At 41.2% G+C, this 19,159-nt stretch overlaps 1 protein-coding gene across 1 annotated transcript in view; it reads left to right on the forward strand.

The window, feature by feature from the left end:
- Window positions 1–546: 546 nt before the first annotated feature.
- The window catches only part of LOC129819052 (LIM/homeobox protein LMX-1.2-like), a 112,330-nt gene continuing 93,717 nt past the window's right edge, over window positions 547–19,159 (forward strand). The window contains exons 1-2 of the mRNA XM_055875568.1: window positions 547–1,213; window positions 1,696–1,882. Coding sequence (XP_055731543.1) covers window positions 1,075–1,213; window positions 1,696–1,882 — 326 coding nt within the window. The 5' untranslated portion in view covers window positions 547–1,074. The remainder of the gene's footprint in view (window positions 1,214–1,695; window positions 1,883–19,159) is intronic.

The following is a 19,159-nucleotide window of genomic DNA, read 5'->3' on the forward strand; positions in this document are numbered from 1 at the left end:
ATGCCCTCACAGCACCAACATCTGTTGAATAAAAGCAAATGTCACAACTTATTCATAATTCCTATAGGCCTACACTCTTAGAAAAAAATAGTTCCGAAAGGGTTCGGCTGTCCCCATAGGACAATCCTTTTTGGTTCCAGGTAGAGCCCTTGTTGGTTACAGGTAGGGTTCTACCTGAAATATAACCCATTTGGAACCAAAAGGGTTCTACCTGAACAAAAAGGGTTCTTCAAAGGGTTCTCCTATGGGGACAGCTGAATAACCCTTTTAGGTTCTAGATAGCACCTTTTTTTCTAAAAGCGTAGCTATACATCATGCATTGAAGTGCATGTTTGTTTTGGTCCTATACTTAGCCTACATACTTAGCTTGAAATCACCACAGACACGTAGCCTTGTGTTCCATTTAACTTCAAGGGTTCTCTGATTCTCTTTTGGAGGCGGAACGATTCAGTTCCATGGCACTGAACACACAAACAGTGCGCACCAATAGCATCCGGCAGCAGCAGAATAGTGCAGAAAAAGTGGTACTGGGAGGGCAAGGGGAGGGCTTCTCTCCAGTTGCCTCAATCTCGGTTTCGCCCTCTTCAAGAGACTATTCACTCGGCATGGCACATTAACTTTAAAGCTCACTTTGGAACGACCCTCTCCACTCGACGTCTCTGGATTTACAGCACTTGCTTATTACTTTATTTCCTCGGCAATATTGTTATTTGGGAGTCGGAGAATTCACCAGAAACTCAACGCTTTGCGTCGACGCTAATATATGTGTTTCCATCCCGCACGATATAGGGACACGCTAAACCACTCTAAATTGAGCAGGTGACAACCTTAAACCGTTCTTGACAAATGTGTTCCTTCGCTATGTCACGATTTAGTCTGTAAACGTAAAACGTTTTTCATTGAACAAACACCAATAGGCTATTTATCACCGCGCAGTAAAAGTAGAAAATCTCAAGTCGTGTCTATTAACTACTCTTTCCCTCTGGTTTTGCCTCTGCAAAGAAGTTCAGTGTGCAACAAGGAGGGGAAGATTTGGGGTGGAAAAGACCACACTGTCTGTGACCATACATTGTTATGGAAATTGCAACAGGTCTCGAATCATTGGAGAGACGCTTCTCGGCAAGGAATCATTCTGCCTGTTCAAAGATGCTGGACGGTATTAAAATCGAAGATCATTTTAGAACGGGAGCGGCCACTTTGGGCGCTATGATCGGTGAGTTTACGGACGGACGGGCCCATATTATCTCTCAATATTCAAAAGTAAAGATATCATATAATATCTGGGGGATTTAATGGATTCATTCTCCTCTTCGTCTCATATGCCAGCCTGTGACGGCAGGGCTTTACAGAACACTTGGCATGCACCTGTAGCAATAAGCTACAAATAAGAAGCATTATAGAAATTCAGATTTCATATGGCCTATACAAATGATTTATGCAAACCCAACAATAACTTTACCCTAACTATTCCCCTGACATCGATGTTAGTGGCAGGTTTAACTAGTGGCAGGTTTAACTGTTGCTTATGCATTATATTTGTGAGTAATTTAGTAAGTTTGTGCAACAAAGCTACGCCTACTAATATCGGTTTTATCTCCCTAACACGACAACTTTTTTAATTGAGTAGAAAATCCTTAACATTATGTATGTGAATCTGAAAAGGTCCATAAATTCAAATGTTCGTTTATCACCCAGGTGCTGAATGCCATCATCAGGCCGTCTGCGAGGGATGTCAGCGGCCTATATCCGACCGATTTCTGATGCGGGTCAACGAATCGTCGTGGCACGAGGAGTGTTTGCAGTGCGCCGTGTGTCAACAGCCGCTTACCACAACTTGCTACTTCAGAGATAGGAAACTCTACTGCAAAATTGACTACCAACAGTAAGCACATATATCTTTCTATTTTCATTGGTAATTGGACCATGGTGACAAAAAGAGTGGGCTATAACACCAAACTCGTTTGCCTTTAGCGCGCTCCATATTGGCGGAACTCTTTCTTTTCGCATTTTGTATCAAATACATAGTGGGGATTTTTATCTTATACAATCTCTTACTCATGTTTGTGTTCCATTCGCTATGTAGCTATGTTTTTGTAAATTATCATAGAGTTTGTTAATTGTGCTATGTTTGGGCCTATATACCTACTTCATAATTCTTCGAATTAGCCGTTGGAAACTAACCTAGGTTTAGGCCTATTTGCCAGAGAAGTAATATAATAATGTTAACGATTATTTAAAACACATTTGTGTGTAATTGTAACAATAAAATATACCTAATTTAGTCTTCAGTTAACGATACATTCTGTTTCATATTGAAGTCGTGCGTTATTATTTGAAGGCCTTCTAAATCTTTTTTTAAATGTCTTCGTATTTGGTTTTCGTGACTGGGAAATGTCACATAGCTATTTTTGGTTTTGTGGAATTGTCATTGAAGTCAAAATCTTAAGGTAAAGATTTTTCACAGTGTATGTAGAAATGAAAGTTAAATAAAATTGTGGTCATGAAATATATTCAGACAGTTTTGAAATGTAGCCAAAGCTGTTTTGACGTGGGGGTTCTATGTCTATAAACCTTGGTAAACTATATGGAGAAAAATTTGTCTGATATAAGATCAATAACCCATAATCACTGCATCAATTATTTAAAAAAAAAATGGTGTGTTTTAGAAATGTATATACGATGATCTTTGCAATATAACGTTTCTATATGGTCCGTGCTATTCGGGATCCTTGGGACGTCCCTACCCCATTGAAGTAGACATTTTAAAATGGTTAGGTAATGGTTAGTGGTTAGGTTTAGGGAAGGGACGTCCCAAGGATAGAACTGACCATTTCTATACTCGCTGTTGAGTAATTCTCTTTTGTACTTTTCAGAACGAATTCTATGATTATTAAAACAACAACGAGAGGGATGACTTTATCTGTCATTGCCAGTCATATTTTATCAAGCTGACAACACCTTTTATTATTACAGACAATAAAGTACAAGTATTAGGCTATAACTATTATAACAATTATTACTATATTATAATAATTAAAACCTCTTGCTATTACCATTTACCATTACCTTTGTGCAGTTATAACCTAGTTTTATCATTTTGTAGGTTATGTGGGGTGGTGCTGGTGCGGTTGTCTCTGTGTATCAAACTACTGGGATTTAACATTTAGTTGTATGTTACATGGTCTAGTGGCATGGTCTCAAAAGTTATGAGGTGACAGAATGGTAGAAATGATCAAAACGAAACAAATCAGAAAAAATGAGTACCTACTAATGTGCTCAATGTGTGTGTGCCTTACTTTGATCGCCATGGAAACACACAGTTGTGATATTAGAAGATATAAATCGTGATATTAGCAGATATAAATCGTGACATTAGCAGATATACATAATGATATTAGCAAGTATAAATCATGTGTAGTTCTGAGGGGCTGCCTCTGGTGGGGTTAGCAGTTACTATATGTGGGGGCCGTGTGCAGACAGTTTGGGCAGTGTGTAGACCGTGTGGTGTTTCTCGTTCTCAGCTCACTGCACTGTTGCTCTTCATGCCTGTCAAGAAGTTTTAAGGGCTCTTTGTCCAAGGGCTTTAAACATTGCTACTTCAATCACTGCGACATTATCGCTCCCTGCTAGAAGTCTGGCAAGGAACAATGGGCGACATCCATTGCCTGTGTCTGTCTGCCATTCAGCAACCTTACCCCGACATGATGGCAAGCAGTTTGTAGGAACAATGGTGAATTTTCATAGCCGCAGCTCGGAATTCCTTCACCTGAGAAACGCACAGATCCAGGTCAAGAGTGGAGTACTAACGTTACTAGAAGCTATTGCTAGTGTTTTGATGACGTAAGTCATTGGGGTATATGGGGGAGGTATTTTAAACGTGTTAGTGGGAAGCTTGCCAAGAATTTGAGTGTGCAAATCAAAAGGTCATGAGATTTATTTGGATGTACTATATATTTTTTTTATCCTCGTGATTTTTTTTTTTTAATGACCTGCTGTTCTATTATTGTGTCATATTTGCGTTTTGGGTAGGCTTTTCTCCTAGAATTATGTCATTGCGTTCCTACATTTGCTCCTATGAGGATGTTGTTGATCAGCTGAAAGATCGTTTCTCGAGTCCACATTCAGCCTGTGTCGCTGCTGTGAATATTTGTAGTTTCATTCTGGGGTAATGCAAACAGACCGCTTAGGTCACAATCAGTCAAAACTAAATCTGATTTTTTTTAAAGTTAATATTTGGGCTTAGTGCACAAACCCATAATGAAATGCTTTGTAGGCCTCTCTTCAAACTCAAAATCCTCATTGGCAAAAAAAAGTTAGCCGACTTTCTTTTGTAGCCTCAATTTAGTCTCAATTTAGGATTTAAGGTGATTCACACGTTTTAATGTAGACCAGTATACTAATAGGCCCACATTGAAAACATGATATCTGAATGTTTCCATTAGTTTTCTTCTGGGATTATTTTCTAGAGAAGTAGTTTGAATAGATTACATGTCACCAAAAGGTGACATTAAAACAAAATGTAATCATTACAATAAATAATTACATAATTTTAAACTTAACTTCCAAAACATTCAAATTGCTTACAACAAGAATTTAGAAATATTTATCAGAATAGCTTTGTGTTATGCCAATTGTTGCTTTTAAGTATATATTTTTTCTCCACGTGTTGATGTAAAACATTTTTTTATTTTTTAAGACTTGTTTATGGGGGTATTGAAACAAAAACAAATTGGATGATGGATTGTAATAACATTATAGTATGTATTTATGTTGTTTTATCCAGTATTTTCCTTTGTGGTAGTCTAGAGCAGCTTAAAGCAGTGCCCGTCACTGGTCAGGCATGCTAGCTGTGCTCCTGGGGGCCAGTCCAATGCCTCTGCATGTTTAACCCTTTGTTAAGCCTCTCCATTTCAAGACACACCTTTTAACGCTCACACAGCCTTGTCGTAGTACGCGCAGCCTCACTCAAACACACAACGAGAAATATACTTATCAATTCTCTCGCCTACTACAAAATAGTATTTAGTCACAATGATGGGTTACTTAGAGATGTCGTTCACACTCATTCTGACTTTTTATGGCACTCATTTAAAACACATTAGTCAGACCTAAGGCAAAGCCGGCAGCCCTGACAGGTCGCTGCAGAGAAGGAAGCAGAAAACACACGGTGCACTGTAATTATCTGTAGGCTACTGTAAATCCTAATATTTCCATCCCTCCCCAGCAAACTAAAATGTGGTTCTGTGAAAGTTCCAAGAACATTCGTTAGGTCTCGGCAAATGTTCTCATAACACAAAAAACTTTCCAGTTGTGATGATGATTATAGAATATTTGCATAAAATATTTGCCTGATTTTGCAAGAATGTTCCTAGAACACATTTCACCTGTTCTTTAAAGGTGCCCAGAATGTTTCATTAGGTTGTGGGAACAGTCTGGTGAGAACATTAGGTGAACATCACAAAAGATATGTTCCCAAAACACAACTATCCAGTTGTGCGAATAGTTTTATTTTAGAGTGTAAAAAACAACAACATTCACCTGATGTTACAAGAACATTCCCTGGATACATTTAATATGTTCTATAAAGGTTCTCAGAATGTTTCATTAGGTTGTGGGAACAGTCGGGTGGGAATATTGTGGGGAAATCACAAAACATATGTTCCAAAACACAAAAATCTACCCAGTTGCGTGGATGATTCTACAAGGTTTCTTTTAGGATGCAAAAAAACATTAATCTGATGTTGCAAGAACGTTCCCAGAGGCTCTCTTACGTCTTCTTCTTTATGGTCAATCAGGAATTCCATCCTTCCTTAGACATAACTAACTTTTTTTATTTGACCTTTATTTAACTAGGCAAGTCAGTTAAGAACTCTTATTTACAGTGATGGCCTAGGAGCAGTGGGTTAACTGTCTTGTTCAGGGGCAGAGCGACAGATGTATACCGTGTCAGTTCGGGGGATTCAATCTAGCAACTTTTCTGTTACTGGCCCAACGCTCAACCTGCCGCCCACTCAGGGAAATCCTGGTAACTGGGTTATTTACCATAAGTTCACCCAACCTCTTTATATACTGCGTACTTCTGGACCATATTTACAAGGTATCCAAAACTATGAGTGCTGGTCTAGGGTCATTTTTGCTTTTCAGATCATGAAAAATAAGCCAAGGGGCCCGTATCAAGTATCTCAAATTAGGAATTATATCGGGGGCTTTTAAAAAAAGAACATTTTTACACAATTAACCCTCTGCGCCAACAGGGGATAGCTGTGGCCCTGTGGGTTTTCAGCCAAATATGGTCAATCAGGACACAGGACACCTGTATTGTACAGTCCTCATTAACCCTCTGCGCCAACAGGGGATAGCTGTGGCCTTGTGGGTTTTCAGCCAAATATGGGCAATCAGGACACAATTTCTGAGTTATTAAAATGTTCCCATCCTCTTCATATGCTGTGTACTTGTAACACTATGTTATAGTTTTCTTTCTTCATCATGTGTTGAAAGTCTTAAGAAATGGGATATTAGTTGGATAGAGATTCCTTTAAATAGCTTGTATTCCTGTCGTATTCATGTTTTTTAAAATACAGATTCAAAACCTTCAAACTAAATAAGAAAACTTCTTGACCTTTTCTGTATTTCAAAATCACAGCATAAAAAGACAATGGCCACATTTTTAATAACTCAGAATTGGTATTTTGTGTCCTGATTGACCATGTTCGGGCTGAAAACCCACAAGGCCACAGCTATCCCATGGTTGAGCAGAGGGTTAATGAAGACTGTACAATACAGATGTCCTGTGCAACTGAACGTAAACATTGTATGAATGCCATCACAACTGATCATGTTTTGGGAATTCATCTCTTGTAATGTACCCACGCTGTTCCCAAAACCTAATTACATGTTCTGGGAACCTTTTTAAAGAAGTCAACAAAGTTATTTTCTTTTTAACAATCTAGTAACATCAAAAGAATGTTCCAAATATGCCAATTGTCATGTCCCCACAATGTTACCACAACCTAATCAAACATTTTGGGAACCTTTCTAAAGAACAGACAAAATGTGTTATGGGAACACTTGTAACATCAGGTGAAAGTTTTTTTTGTACCCAATAGAAACATTGTAGAATCATCCACACAACTGGACAGTTGTTTGTGTTTTGGGAACATATATTTTGTGATTTCCCCACAATGTTCCCACTAGATTATTTCTTTAGGTTGTGGAAACATTCGGGGAACCTTTAAAGAACAAATTAAATGTCTTACAGGAACGTTCTTGCAACATCAGGTGAATGTTTTACACAAACATTCTATATTATTCACTATGAATGGACAGTTTTTTTGTGTTATGAGTTCATTTTTACGCGACCTAACGAATGTTCTGGGAACTTTTCAGATAATTTATTTTGGTTTGTTGGAAAAATATAACTGGTGCATTGTGTTATTACATTACCTGGAACCCTAATGAGAACGTTTGGGGAATGTTCTGTGGTGGTTGTAACAGATGTTGTTTACAACATTTTAGTGAATGTTTAGAAGAACACTATTTTTTGTTGTAAAAAATATAAATATTTATCAAAAACATCTGAATTGGGATGTTATCATCCTAATGTTAAATAAAACCCGAAATAAAACTTTATAGGAATTTTATATTCCCGCTTTGGCTATGTTGACACCTCCATCTACTCTGTAAATGGTTTTAATTCACAAGTGGCTTTTTGTTTTTCGAACATTTTATTTCATGATTTTTTTTGTGTGTTGATTTTGAACCGCCAAATGATTTCTGATTAATGCCACTATGCTATTTCTCGACCACACTGTGAGCTTCTTTACAAGTTGTGTCAAATGGAACATTTAGTAGCTGCCTAAATACTGGAGCAGTTTTCTACACACAGTTGGGTCTACTCGTTAAACTAGTTCTGCAGCTGTTGCACTTCTAGGCTAATTGCAATGCTATTATGTGTCGAAATATACTTATTTTCTGGACTTTATACCCGGATAATGTTTGTCAACAGGCTACTTTTGAAAATGTGTTTCGTAACATTATTTCACCTCTGGGGATAATGTTTTCTGTGACATTTAGTTGGAAGTTGTACCCCCTGGCAACAGAATGATTTGCATGGATTGAAACTTTGGCGCAATACCTGCATCTTATTCAATATAACAACAATACAAATAATATATGATATTTAGCAAACAATTGTTTTTGTGCATACATTTTACGTATGGGTGGCCCCAGCGGTGATCAAACCCGTGTCCTTTGGCGTTGGAAATGCCATGCTTTACCTACCTAGCCACACAGGGCCACATATTTGATTTGTATCTAATGAGAAAATGCCAATAAATGTTTATATTTTTACATGAGATGAGACTGTGTGCTGGGTTTGGGGGAGAGTAGACAGTGATGTCATTTCACCATAGAATAACACAGAGCTGCTCCAAACCTCACCAAGGCTAACATGTGGGCTCCAGCCAATTGGGGTTTAGGATGTCTCCCTGGCAACCAGGCGACTATGCAGCGGGCTTTGCGTGAAATTTGGAGAGGAATTCCGTGTGTGTGTGTGTGACTTTGAGAGTCATTTATTTGTTTTCAGAACAAAGGAAGAAAGCAGAATAATCCTCTGGGAAATACATTCAATATCAGTATTTTTGGTCACCATCTTTCCAGAACACAAAAGTAGATCGTTGGTTGAGAATCATAGTGGAGTTGCATATCAATGGATTAAATCATTTTCTGTATATGTTGGATGGTTTCCCACTAAACACTTTACCCAGAAAGACTGTACCTCCATGTACAGTGCCTTCAGAAAGTATTCACACCCCTTGTTGTTAGAAAGTGAGATTAAAATGGATTTGATTGTCATTTTTTGTTGTTAATGATCTACCCAATATACTCTGTAATGTCAAAGTGGAAGAAAACTCTATAGCACTTGTAAAAAAACAACAAAAAAAACACTTATATATCTTGATTAGATGAGTATTCAAACCCCTGACTCAAACACATGTTTGAATTACCTTTGGCAGCGATTACAGCTGTGAGTCTTTCTGGGTAAGTCTCTAAGAGCTTTGCACACCTGGTTTGTACAATATTTGCACAATATTATTTAATAAATTCTTCAATCTCTGTCAAGTTGGTTGTTGATCATTGCTAGACTCTAGTCTTGCCATAGATTTTCAAGACGATTTAAGTCAAAACTGTAACTAGACCACTAAGGAACATTCAATGTCATCTTGGTAAGCAACTCCAGTGTATATTTGGCCTTGTTTTAATTTATTGTCCTGCTGAAAGGTACATTTGTCTCCCAGTGTCTATTGGAAAGCAAACTGAACCAAGTTTTCCTCTAGGAATTTGCCTTTGCTTAGCTCTATTCTGTTTCTTTTTATCATAAAAGAAACTCCCCAGTCCCTTGCCGATGACAAGCATACCCATAACATGAAGCAGCCACCTCCATCCTTGAAAATATGAAGAGGTACCCATCAGTGATGTGTTATGTTGGATTTGCCCCAAACATAATGCTTTGTATTCAGGACATAAAGTTCATTGCTTTGCCACGTTTTTAGCAGTTTTACTTTAGTACCTTGTTGTAAACAGGATACATGTTTTAAAATATTTTTTATTCTGTACAAGCTTCCTTCTTTTAACTCTGTCAGATAGGTTAGTATTTTAGAGTAACTATAATGTTGTTGATCCATCCTCAGTTTTCTCCTATCACAGCCATTAAACTCTGTAACTGTTTTAAAGTCACCATTGGCCTCATGGTGAAATCCCTGAACGGTTTCCTTCCTCTCCGGCAACTGAGTTAGGAAGGACGCCTGTATCTTTGTAATGACTGGTTGTATTGATACGCCATCCAAAGTGTAATTAATAACTCAAAGGGATATTCAATGTGTGCTTTTATTTATTTTTTACCCATCTACCAATAAGTGCCCTTCTTTGCAAGGCATTGGAAAACCTCCCTGGTCCTTGTGGTTGAATCTGTGTTTGAAATTCACTGCTTGAAGGGGGGACCTTACAGATCATTTTATGTGTGGGGTACAGAGATGAGGTAGTCATTCAAAAATGATTTTAAACTCTGTTATTGCACACAGTGAGTCCATGCAACTTATTATTTGACTTGTTAAGCAAAGTTTACTCCTGAACTTATTTAGGCGTGCCATAACAAGGGGATGAATACTTATTGACTCAAGACATTTTGGATTTTTATTTTTAATGAATTAGTACAATTTTCTAAAAATATAATTCCACTTTGACATTATGGGGTATCGTGTGTAGGCCAGAGAAAACAAATCTCAATTTTATCTATTGTAAATTCAGTCTGTAACACAGCAAAATGTGTAAAAAGCCAAGGGGTGTGAATTCTTAGGGAAGGCTCTGCATTTTCTAGTTGTGGGCGATCCTGACATGGAAAAACTGTAGCTCCGGACGATTGTTCCCTGGCGATGGAATTCTAGGGGCGCTTCGTCCGTTGGGTCAGGGCTCGAATCCAACGGACTCTCTTTTAGCTATGTTTATATTACTTCTGCTCAGAAAATATTTCTCAGTTTACAGAGACAACAGAGAAACCCTCCTTCTTGAACAGTAAATGAAAAAAAACTTTAATTAATAATGAGGAAGAGTTTTGAGATATTTGTTTTTAGCAGTTTTCTCTGAAAATAAATGCCATATTCGTCACTCATTTCAATTCATGCAGATCTGACAGGGCATGTTTGGTTTTTAATAAACCCTCAGCGTGTCTTGAGTGGTCGATGGTGAAAAGAGCAAGCGGACACAGTTGTTCAGTCCTGTACACACACATCCCTCGTGGGTGATGATGTTCTTTGTTGTGCTGATGGGGACTTTTTTTGGTCAGTGGTCATTAGCGAATCCTTCTTTTTAAATGTTGTTTTTTAATTAACTAGAGCTCAGGACCCCGGTTTATAAAATGCTGACTAAGAAGATTTTTTTGACCTGCCTGCATGTTTGTAAGACTACACTATCCTTGACCTCCCCCACCCCCCCACCCCCCCATGTCTTATCCACCCACAGGGAGAGAAACAATATTTATACACCTACTGTATATGAGCGTGGTAGGCTTTTACCTATGGTCCATCAACCAATACAGGCCCTTTCTTAGGGACTGTTGAGTTCTATGGTTATGTGGAGCTCTTCAGGGATGTTCTCTCTACGTGAAGAGATTAGAGCGTCTCCTGCTCTTTTTGGCCAGTTGTCCTGGATTATTAGCAAACACAGAAAGCCCTGAGGTATTTTCACGTCAGTCTATGGGAGAGCATTTAGCTGTTAAATCAAAGAATTACACAGAGTGATTTGAAGAAAAAGTTATCGTTTTAATGTGTGTGTGTGTGTGTGTGTGTGTGTGTGTGTGTGTGTGTGTGTGTGTGTGTGTGTGTATGTATGTATATATATATATATATATATATATATATATATATATATATATTCAGAAGAAAATAGCCCAAGTTAGCAGCTTGTACAATATTGACACGATATTGCTTCAGCTTGCCTGGCCTCTGGCTCAGCAGTGTGTTTAGCGTTGCTTTAGCATGGGCGTGCTCCGTAAGGAAGTATCTAGTTTCATATCAACACATCCTTCTCAGTCCTACCATCCAAGTGTGGTGATGCAATTATCTATCATTCCATAATGTGCATACTTTTCACTCTTCTATCTTTATTGAGCTGTTTTTTCTGCTTCTGTACCAAAATACTCAGTTGTTTTGGACGCCATATTGTTGGTGACAAGATTATACTCGTTCTTTTTTGTTGAGTTAACAGGATACATGCATTTTTCTTTATTTTAGTGTGCAAGGTACAATTTTGTTGACAAATCCTTGCCTGGTCTCCAACTGTTTTTTTTAAGGGCACTCCAAAATTACTAGTAAGAGTCATCCAAAATACGATGCCAGATGTTTCCAGAATAATGACTGAGAATCAGTTTCAGAAACCGCTTTTCTTTGACGTTTTATTGTACGAAACTAATTCATAATGAACCTTTTTGCGCTTTTCTCAAAATTGTCCGTCACAGAGCACTTAAAACAAAAGGTCCAGGCCTGAACCCCTGGAAGTCACTTGACGCTAGAAACAACACAGCCTCTTCCTCCCTAAAGGCCTGACAACCTCAATGTGACTGTTTATGTGTTAATACTATAGTTTGAATAGCCCATTCCTGACCCTGTCAGCAAAAGCGATCCATCTCTCTAACGAGAAAAGGAACGCGGTGTCACAGATACAGTATGAAGGCTCCCATGTAATATTGTGCCAATTATTTGATTATTAAAAAATGTTATATATTTTACCAGGTAAGTTGACCGAGAACACATTCTCTTCTACAGCAACAACCTGGTGAAGAGTTACATGGGGGGGGGGAAGAGGGCATGAATGAACCAACTGAAACCCGGGGATGATCAGGTGGCCATGATGGGGATCAGATTGGGAATCTAGCCTGGACACCGGGGTTAACACCCCTACTCTTACCATACGTGCCATGGGATCGTTAGGGACCACAGAGTCAATCAACAAGTACCTGACGCTCAGCTTAAATGCACACAAGATATTCAAGAGTCCACTGTTCATTATTTTATTCAATTTCACAATCTTGACTGGGTAGTGAGATGTCTTCTGTAGAAATATTGAGCAGGGAAGCAACCCCCGATTCATGTGAAGACAGACGATGACGCACAAAGCTCCTACCTCTGTAAGTCACTCTTACTCACAGGCAAATATGAGTAAAATGACTTTGACCCCCCCCCCCCTGCCCCCCAATATCATTCAGGCAACGTGACGGTTCTGTTAGATGTTCATGTTCTCTAGGGATGGCCCTTTTTCAAACACACACGTGGAATGGAGTCAGGGAGCTAGCCTCCTCCACTTCCTGTACGTTATCTTCCCTTCCCCCGTAGTGGAATGCTTCTCCAAATACAGCGTACCCACCTCTTCTTCCACCGGGGTGCGAGGAGTGGCTGTCACCACTGTGGCAAGTGCTGCCGTGGCGGCGCTGTGTACCCAGAGCCCAGCTCTCGCACCCAGACGCCACATTCTACCAGCGTGTGGAGACGCGGGCGCAACCTGACAGAGCACCCCCCCCCCCCCCCCCACGAGAGTATTTGAGTAGAGGGACTGCTCCTTGCCCAAGGCCACGTAACTATGGGTGGCATAAACACGTAACTATGAGTGTCATAACATTTTTCATGATTAATGACAATCCACTATCACCATGCAAGCATAGTGAAGCCGCTTGAGTTACATGTTAACCCATAAGAGATGTGAAAGAGACTGGGTAACATGTTAACCCAGAAGAGATGTGAAAGAGACTGGGTAACATGTTAACCCATAAGAGATGTGAGAGAGACTGGGTAACATGTTAACCCATAAGAGATGTGAGAGAGACTGGGTAACATGTTAACCCATAAGAGATGTGAGAGAGACTGGGTAACATGTTAACCCATAAGAGATGTGAAAGAGACTGGGTAACATGTTAACCCAGAAGAGATGTGAAAGAGACTGGGTAACATGTTAACCCATAAGAGATGTGAGAGAGACTGGGTAACATGTTAACCCATAAGAGATGTGAGACTACTCTGAGCTATCACTGATAGCCCCTAACCCCTGCCCCCACCTTCCCACTTTTTCATATACCCCCTCTTCATCTTCTAATGAGATTAGGTTACCCCATGTTTCTGTAGCGGCTGACTGACACTGATCTGTAATTTTATCACTAACTGTGACACTAAGCTCCCGTCCGCTTTGTCCTCAACGGAGGGCCAACGGAAGACCGGGCTCCTAATCCCCTTATTTGTGTCAAGCACGGAGGAAAATGGTGGAAAGAACAGTTCAGAATGGGATGGGGCTCTATAATTACGCCCACCCCCGAACCAACAAAACCCTCCTTGGCCAAATGAGCATGAGAATTATATCCCCCCCGGTGCACTTCAACAACCAGCTCTGCCAAGAGTATTGATTTGGCAAAATTCCCTGAAGTATCTTTTCATCGTTTGGTGTCGGGGCCTTATTCATATTTCCAGTTTTAAAAAGTCAGTGGTTGCCAGTTCTGTCTGTTTTCTTTTCAGTTAGACTCTTTAAAAAAAAAAAATTCTCCTGGCTTTGCTAATATTGCTTTTAAATTCTAGATCTCCCTCTTTCTCTCTTCAGGTTGATACGGTGTACTTGAAGGATGAAAGGAAGGAGTTTGCTCCTGTGTTGTTGTATTTGATAATTTCCTCTGTGCTGTATTAATACCATATCGTTGCACGATTAGTTTTGCGTGTTGAGCATTAAGGGCAAAAAGTATGGAATGGACATGAGCCGTGTTCAAATAGCAAAGAGACTCGGGAGAAAAAAAAATGTAGGCCGACCTCCTCTTCCACGGTCCATTAAAGGCCAACAGCGAGAAAGATCATGAATTCAAATGATTTAAGGTATAAAAAAAAAGATATATTAAAAAAATCTGTTGCTGGAAATGCTGTCATTAAAGTGGAGGTAAATACGTGTTTGGATGGTGGTCAACGGTCTGCCGTCACCACATTTGGCAAATATCATGAGAAACACAAAGGCCTTGCCCCCCCCCCCCCCCCCCCCCCCCCACCTGTCGCTTCCAGGAATGCCACAGGAAAGCTCCCCTCGCTGGTTTTCCTTTGAGCACAGTGCCTTGAAATGGACTGGGAGGTGTAGCTTCAAGATGCCACTCTTTATATATGGAGCCTCTGCAGTCTGCACTCCTTCTCCCTGTACGGTCCTATACTCTCCTTTATGGACCTGGGCATCGTACATTCCTTTGTGCACACACCCTGGTTGGTCATGTTTCCATGTTGGGGGAGTCTACCCATGGAAGGGGTTTTATGGGGGGGGAGTTTATTTATTTATTTGGCCTTTCTAGAGAGTTTTTCCTAGCCACCGTGCTTCTACACCTGCATTGCTTGCTGTTTTGGTGTTTTAGGCTGGGTTTCTGTACAGTACTTTGAGATATCAGCTGATGTAAGAAGGGCTTTATAAATACATTTGATTGGTTTACACCTCCAGGTGTTTTGGAAGTCTGTTTGGGCAAAAGATCAGACGCACTGAAACAAATGTCGTTCCTCTAAAAGTCCCATCAGGCAGCCTGATTTTCAGATATGTCATTTGAACAGGACAATTAGGGAAATGGTTCTTATTGCAAAGCATGTAAACGTTTTAAACAAACTATTATATTCATCTGACTATCCACAATAATTGTATTATTGTGTGCATGTAACTGAGCTCATTGACCTCCTCTCAGTTATGTGGGGAAGCAGGTGGTCTGTCGGAGCCCTGGCTGGCATCTACCTCTCTAAACCCTCTCCACCACCTCCGGTAACAAACCACCACACCCGACTCCTCCGCATTGAGCTTCAATTCTTCTTCATGTGCGTTAAGGAGACAACGTACTGAGAAAAGACGTAGTTGCAAAACCTCTTTATCATACGTCATTATAGCACTTTAGACTCATATAAAGAGAAGTTAAGGAGTCTTTAAGGAGGAATTTATTGTGAAATCTTTGAGGCTTTTGGAAAATGATCAGCGTAGCTGTATACTTTACATGACTAGTGAGGATATACTGCCTCTGACACCTTCTAGCTTTATATATCGCTATATCTTTATGGTGGAATCTGTTGCTAGGAAATCGGTGTAGATTTCTGCACAAAGCGTCTCATTGCGACCTCAGACACTCCACTTTATCTTCCTTCTGTCTGGCTACGTGTTCCTCCCTGTTACATAAGACGATAAAGCCTGTCAGTGAAACTGTGGAGCCTCTTAAATGTTTTGCTATCTGCCCCCTCTGTCCAAGCCAACCATAATTCATTAGTAAACGAGAAGGCATGCAGGGTGTCACATTGTAAAAATTAACAGCTTTGTTTTATTAGAAACCAGAAGATCTAGAGTGTTCTCCATCTATCAAAGGGAAGGAAGTGTACTAGGGAGTAAATCCAGGACCCGGGCACAGCGGGCTGTCGGTAACTCTAAATATGCTCCATCCCTCTTGGAGTGCGAAGCAGGGGGAAAAAAACGCTCAGTAAACCCAAAGAAACAACACTGGGACCAGTAATAGCTCCTTAAAACCCTCTCTGTTTTGAGTATTGCAGAAGTCCTTAAAACCCTCTCTGTTTTGGTATTGCAAAACTCCGTAAAACCCTCTCTGTTTTGGGTATTGCAGAACTCCTTAAAACCCTCTCTGTTTTGGGTATTGCAGAACTCCTTAAAACCCTCTCTGTTTTGGATGTTGCAGAAGTCCTTAAAACCCTCTCTGTTTTGGGTATTGCAGAACTCCGTAAAACCCTCTCTGTTTTGGGTATTGCAGAACTCCTTTAAAACCCTCTCTGTTTTGGTATTGCAGAACTCCGTAAAACCCTCTCTGTTTTGGGTATTGCAGAACTCCGTAAAACCCTCTCTGTTTTGGTATTGCAGAACTCCTTTAAAACCCTCTCTGTTTTGGTATTGCAGAACTCCTTAAAACCCTCTCTGTTTTGGATGTTGCAGAACTCCGTAAAACCCTCTCTGTTTTGGGTATTGCAGAACTCCGTAAAACCCTCTCTGTTTTGGTATTGCAGAACTCCTTAAAACCCTCTCTGTTTTGGGTGTTGCAGAACTCCTTAAAACCCTCTCTGTTTTGGGTGTTGCAGAACTCCGTAAAACCCTCTCTGTTTTGGGTAATGCAGAACTCCCTAAAACCCTCTCTGTTTTGGGTATTGCAGAACTCCGTAAAACCCTCTCTGTTTTGGGTATTGCAGAACTCCGTAAAACCCTCTCTGTTTTGGTATTGCAGGACTCCTTTAAAACCCTCTCTGTTTTGGTATTGCAGAACTCCTTAAAACCCTCTCTGTTTTGGGTATTGCAGAACTCCTTAAAACCCTCTCTGTTTTGGGTGTTGCAGAACTCCTTAAGTATTGCAGCTGATCGCCGACCACTCTCATGGCAAAAAAAACAAAAACAACCCTCAGTGAACATTTTGCAGATAGGGTTTCATCGCCTCCCGAGCCACTTCAGTCAACCCTTGCCCCGACACCGCTCCTCCTCCCCTCTCACCCCAGGCTCCTCTAACTAAAGTGATTTGTGCCACAGGTCCTCTGACCCCAATGGAGCTTGAAAAAGAAGAGTTTTTATTGAGCAGATCTAAATAAATAGAGCTGCATAGGGAGGGAGGGGCTTGGTGTCTATGGTTAATATAGGGAGGGAGGGGCTTGGTGTCTATGGTTAATATAGGGAGGGAGGGGCTTGGTGTCTATGGTTAATATAGGGAGGGAGGGGCTTGGTGTCTGTGGTTAATATAGGGAGGGAGGGGCTTGGTGTCTATGGTTAATATAGGGAGGGAGGGGCTTGGTGTCTATGGTTAATATAGGGAGGGAGGGGCTTGGTGTCTATGGTTAATATAGGGAGGGAGGGGCTTGGTGTCTATGGTTAATATAGGGAGGGAGGGGCTTGGTGTCTATGGTTAATATAGGGAGGGAGGGGCTTGGTGTCTATGGTTAATATAGGGAGGGAGGGGCTTGGTGTCTATGGTTAATATAGGGAGGGAGGGGCTTGGTGTCTGTGGTTAATATAGGGAGGGAGGGGCTTGGTGTCTATGGTTAATATAGGGAGGGAGGGGCTTGGTGTCTATGGTTAATATAGGGAGGGAGGGGCTTGGTGTCTATGGTTAATATAGGAAGGGAGGGGCTTGGTGTCTATGGTTAATATAGGGAGGGAGGGGCTTGGTGTCTATGGTTAATACAGGGAGGGAGGGGCTTGGTGTCTATGGTTAATATAGGGAGGGAGGGGCTTGGTGTCTATGGTTAATATAGGGAGGGAGGGGCTTGGTGTCTATGGTTAATACAGGGAGGGAGGGGCTTGGTGTCTATGGTTAATATAGGGAGGGAGGGGCTTGGTGTCTATGGTTAATATAGGGAGGGAGGGGCTTGGTGTCTATGGTTAATATAGGGAGGGAGGGGCTTGGTGTCTATGGTTAATATAGGGAGGGAGGGGCTTGGTGTCTATGGTTAATATAGGGAGGGAGGGGCTTGGTGTCTATGGTTAATATAGGGAGGGAGGGGCTTGGTGTCTATGGTTAATATAGGGAGGGAGGGGCTTGGTGTCTATGGTTAATATAGGGAGGGAGGGGCTTGGTGTCTATGGTTAATATAGGGAGGGAGGGGCTTGGTGTCTATGGTTAATATAGGGAGGGAGGGGCTTGATATCTATGATTAATATAGGGAGGGAGGGGCTTGGTGTCTATGGTTAATATAGGGAGGGAGGGGCTTGGTGTCTATGGTTAATACAGGGAGGGAGGGGCTTGGTGTCTATGGTTAATACAGGGAGGGAGGGGCTTGGTGTCTATGGTTAATATAGGGAGGGAAGGGCTTGGTGTCTATGGTTAATATAGGGAGGGAGGGGCTTGGTGTCTATGGTTAATATAGGGAGGGAGGGGCTTGGTGTCTATGGTTCGTATAGGGAGGGAGGGGCTTGGTGTCTATGGTTAATATAGGGAGGGAGGGGCTTGGTGTCTATGGTTCGTATAGGGAGGGAGGGGCTTGGTGTCTATGGTTAATATAGGGAGGGAGGGGCTTGATATCTATGGTTCGTATAGGGAGGGAGGGGCTTGGTGTCTATGGTTAATATAGGGAGGGAGGGGCTTGGTGTCTATGGTTCGTATAGGGAGGGAGGGGCTTGGTGTCTATGGTTAATATAGGGAGGGAGGGGCTTGGTGTCTATGGTTCGTATAGGGAGGGAGGGGCTTGGTGTCTATGGTTCGTATAGGGAGGGAGGGGCTTGGTGTCTATGGTTAATATAGGGAGGGAGGGGCTTGATATCTATGGTTCGTATAGGGAGGGAGGGGCTTGGTGTCTATGGTTAATATAGGGAGGGAGGGCTTGGTGTCTATGGTTAATATAGGGAGGGAGGGGCTTGGTGTCTATGGTTCGTATAGGGAGGGAGGGGCTTGGTGTCTATGGTTAATATAGGGAGGGAGGGGCTTGGTGTCTATGGTTCGTATAGGGAGGGAGGGGCTTGGTGTCTATGGTTCGTATAGGGAGGGAGGGGCTTGGTGTCTATGGTTAATATAGGGAGGGAGGGGCTTGATATCTATGGTTCGTATAGGGAGGGAGGGGCTTGGTGTCTATGGTTAATATAGGGAGGGAGGGCTTGGTGTCTATGGTTAATATAGGGAGGGAGGGGCTTGGTGTCTATGGTT

Source organism: Salvelinus fontinalis, chromosome 21 (genome assembly GCF_029448725.1).
Source record: "Salvelinus fontinalis isolate EN_2023a chromosome 21, ASM2944872v1, whole genome shotgun sequence".
Lineage (NCBI taxonomy): Eukaryota > Metazoa > Chordata > Actinopteri > Salmoniformes > Salmonidae > Salvelinus > Salvelinus fontinalis.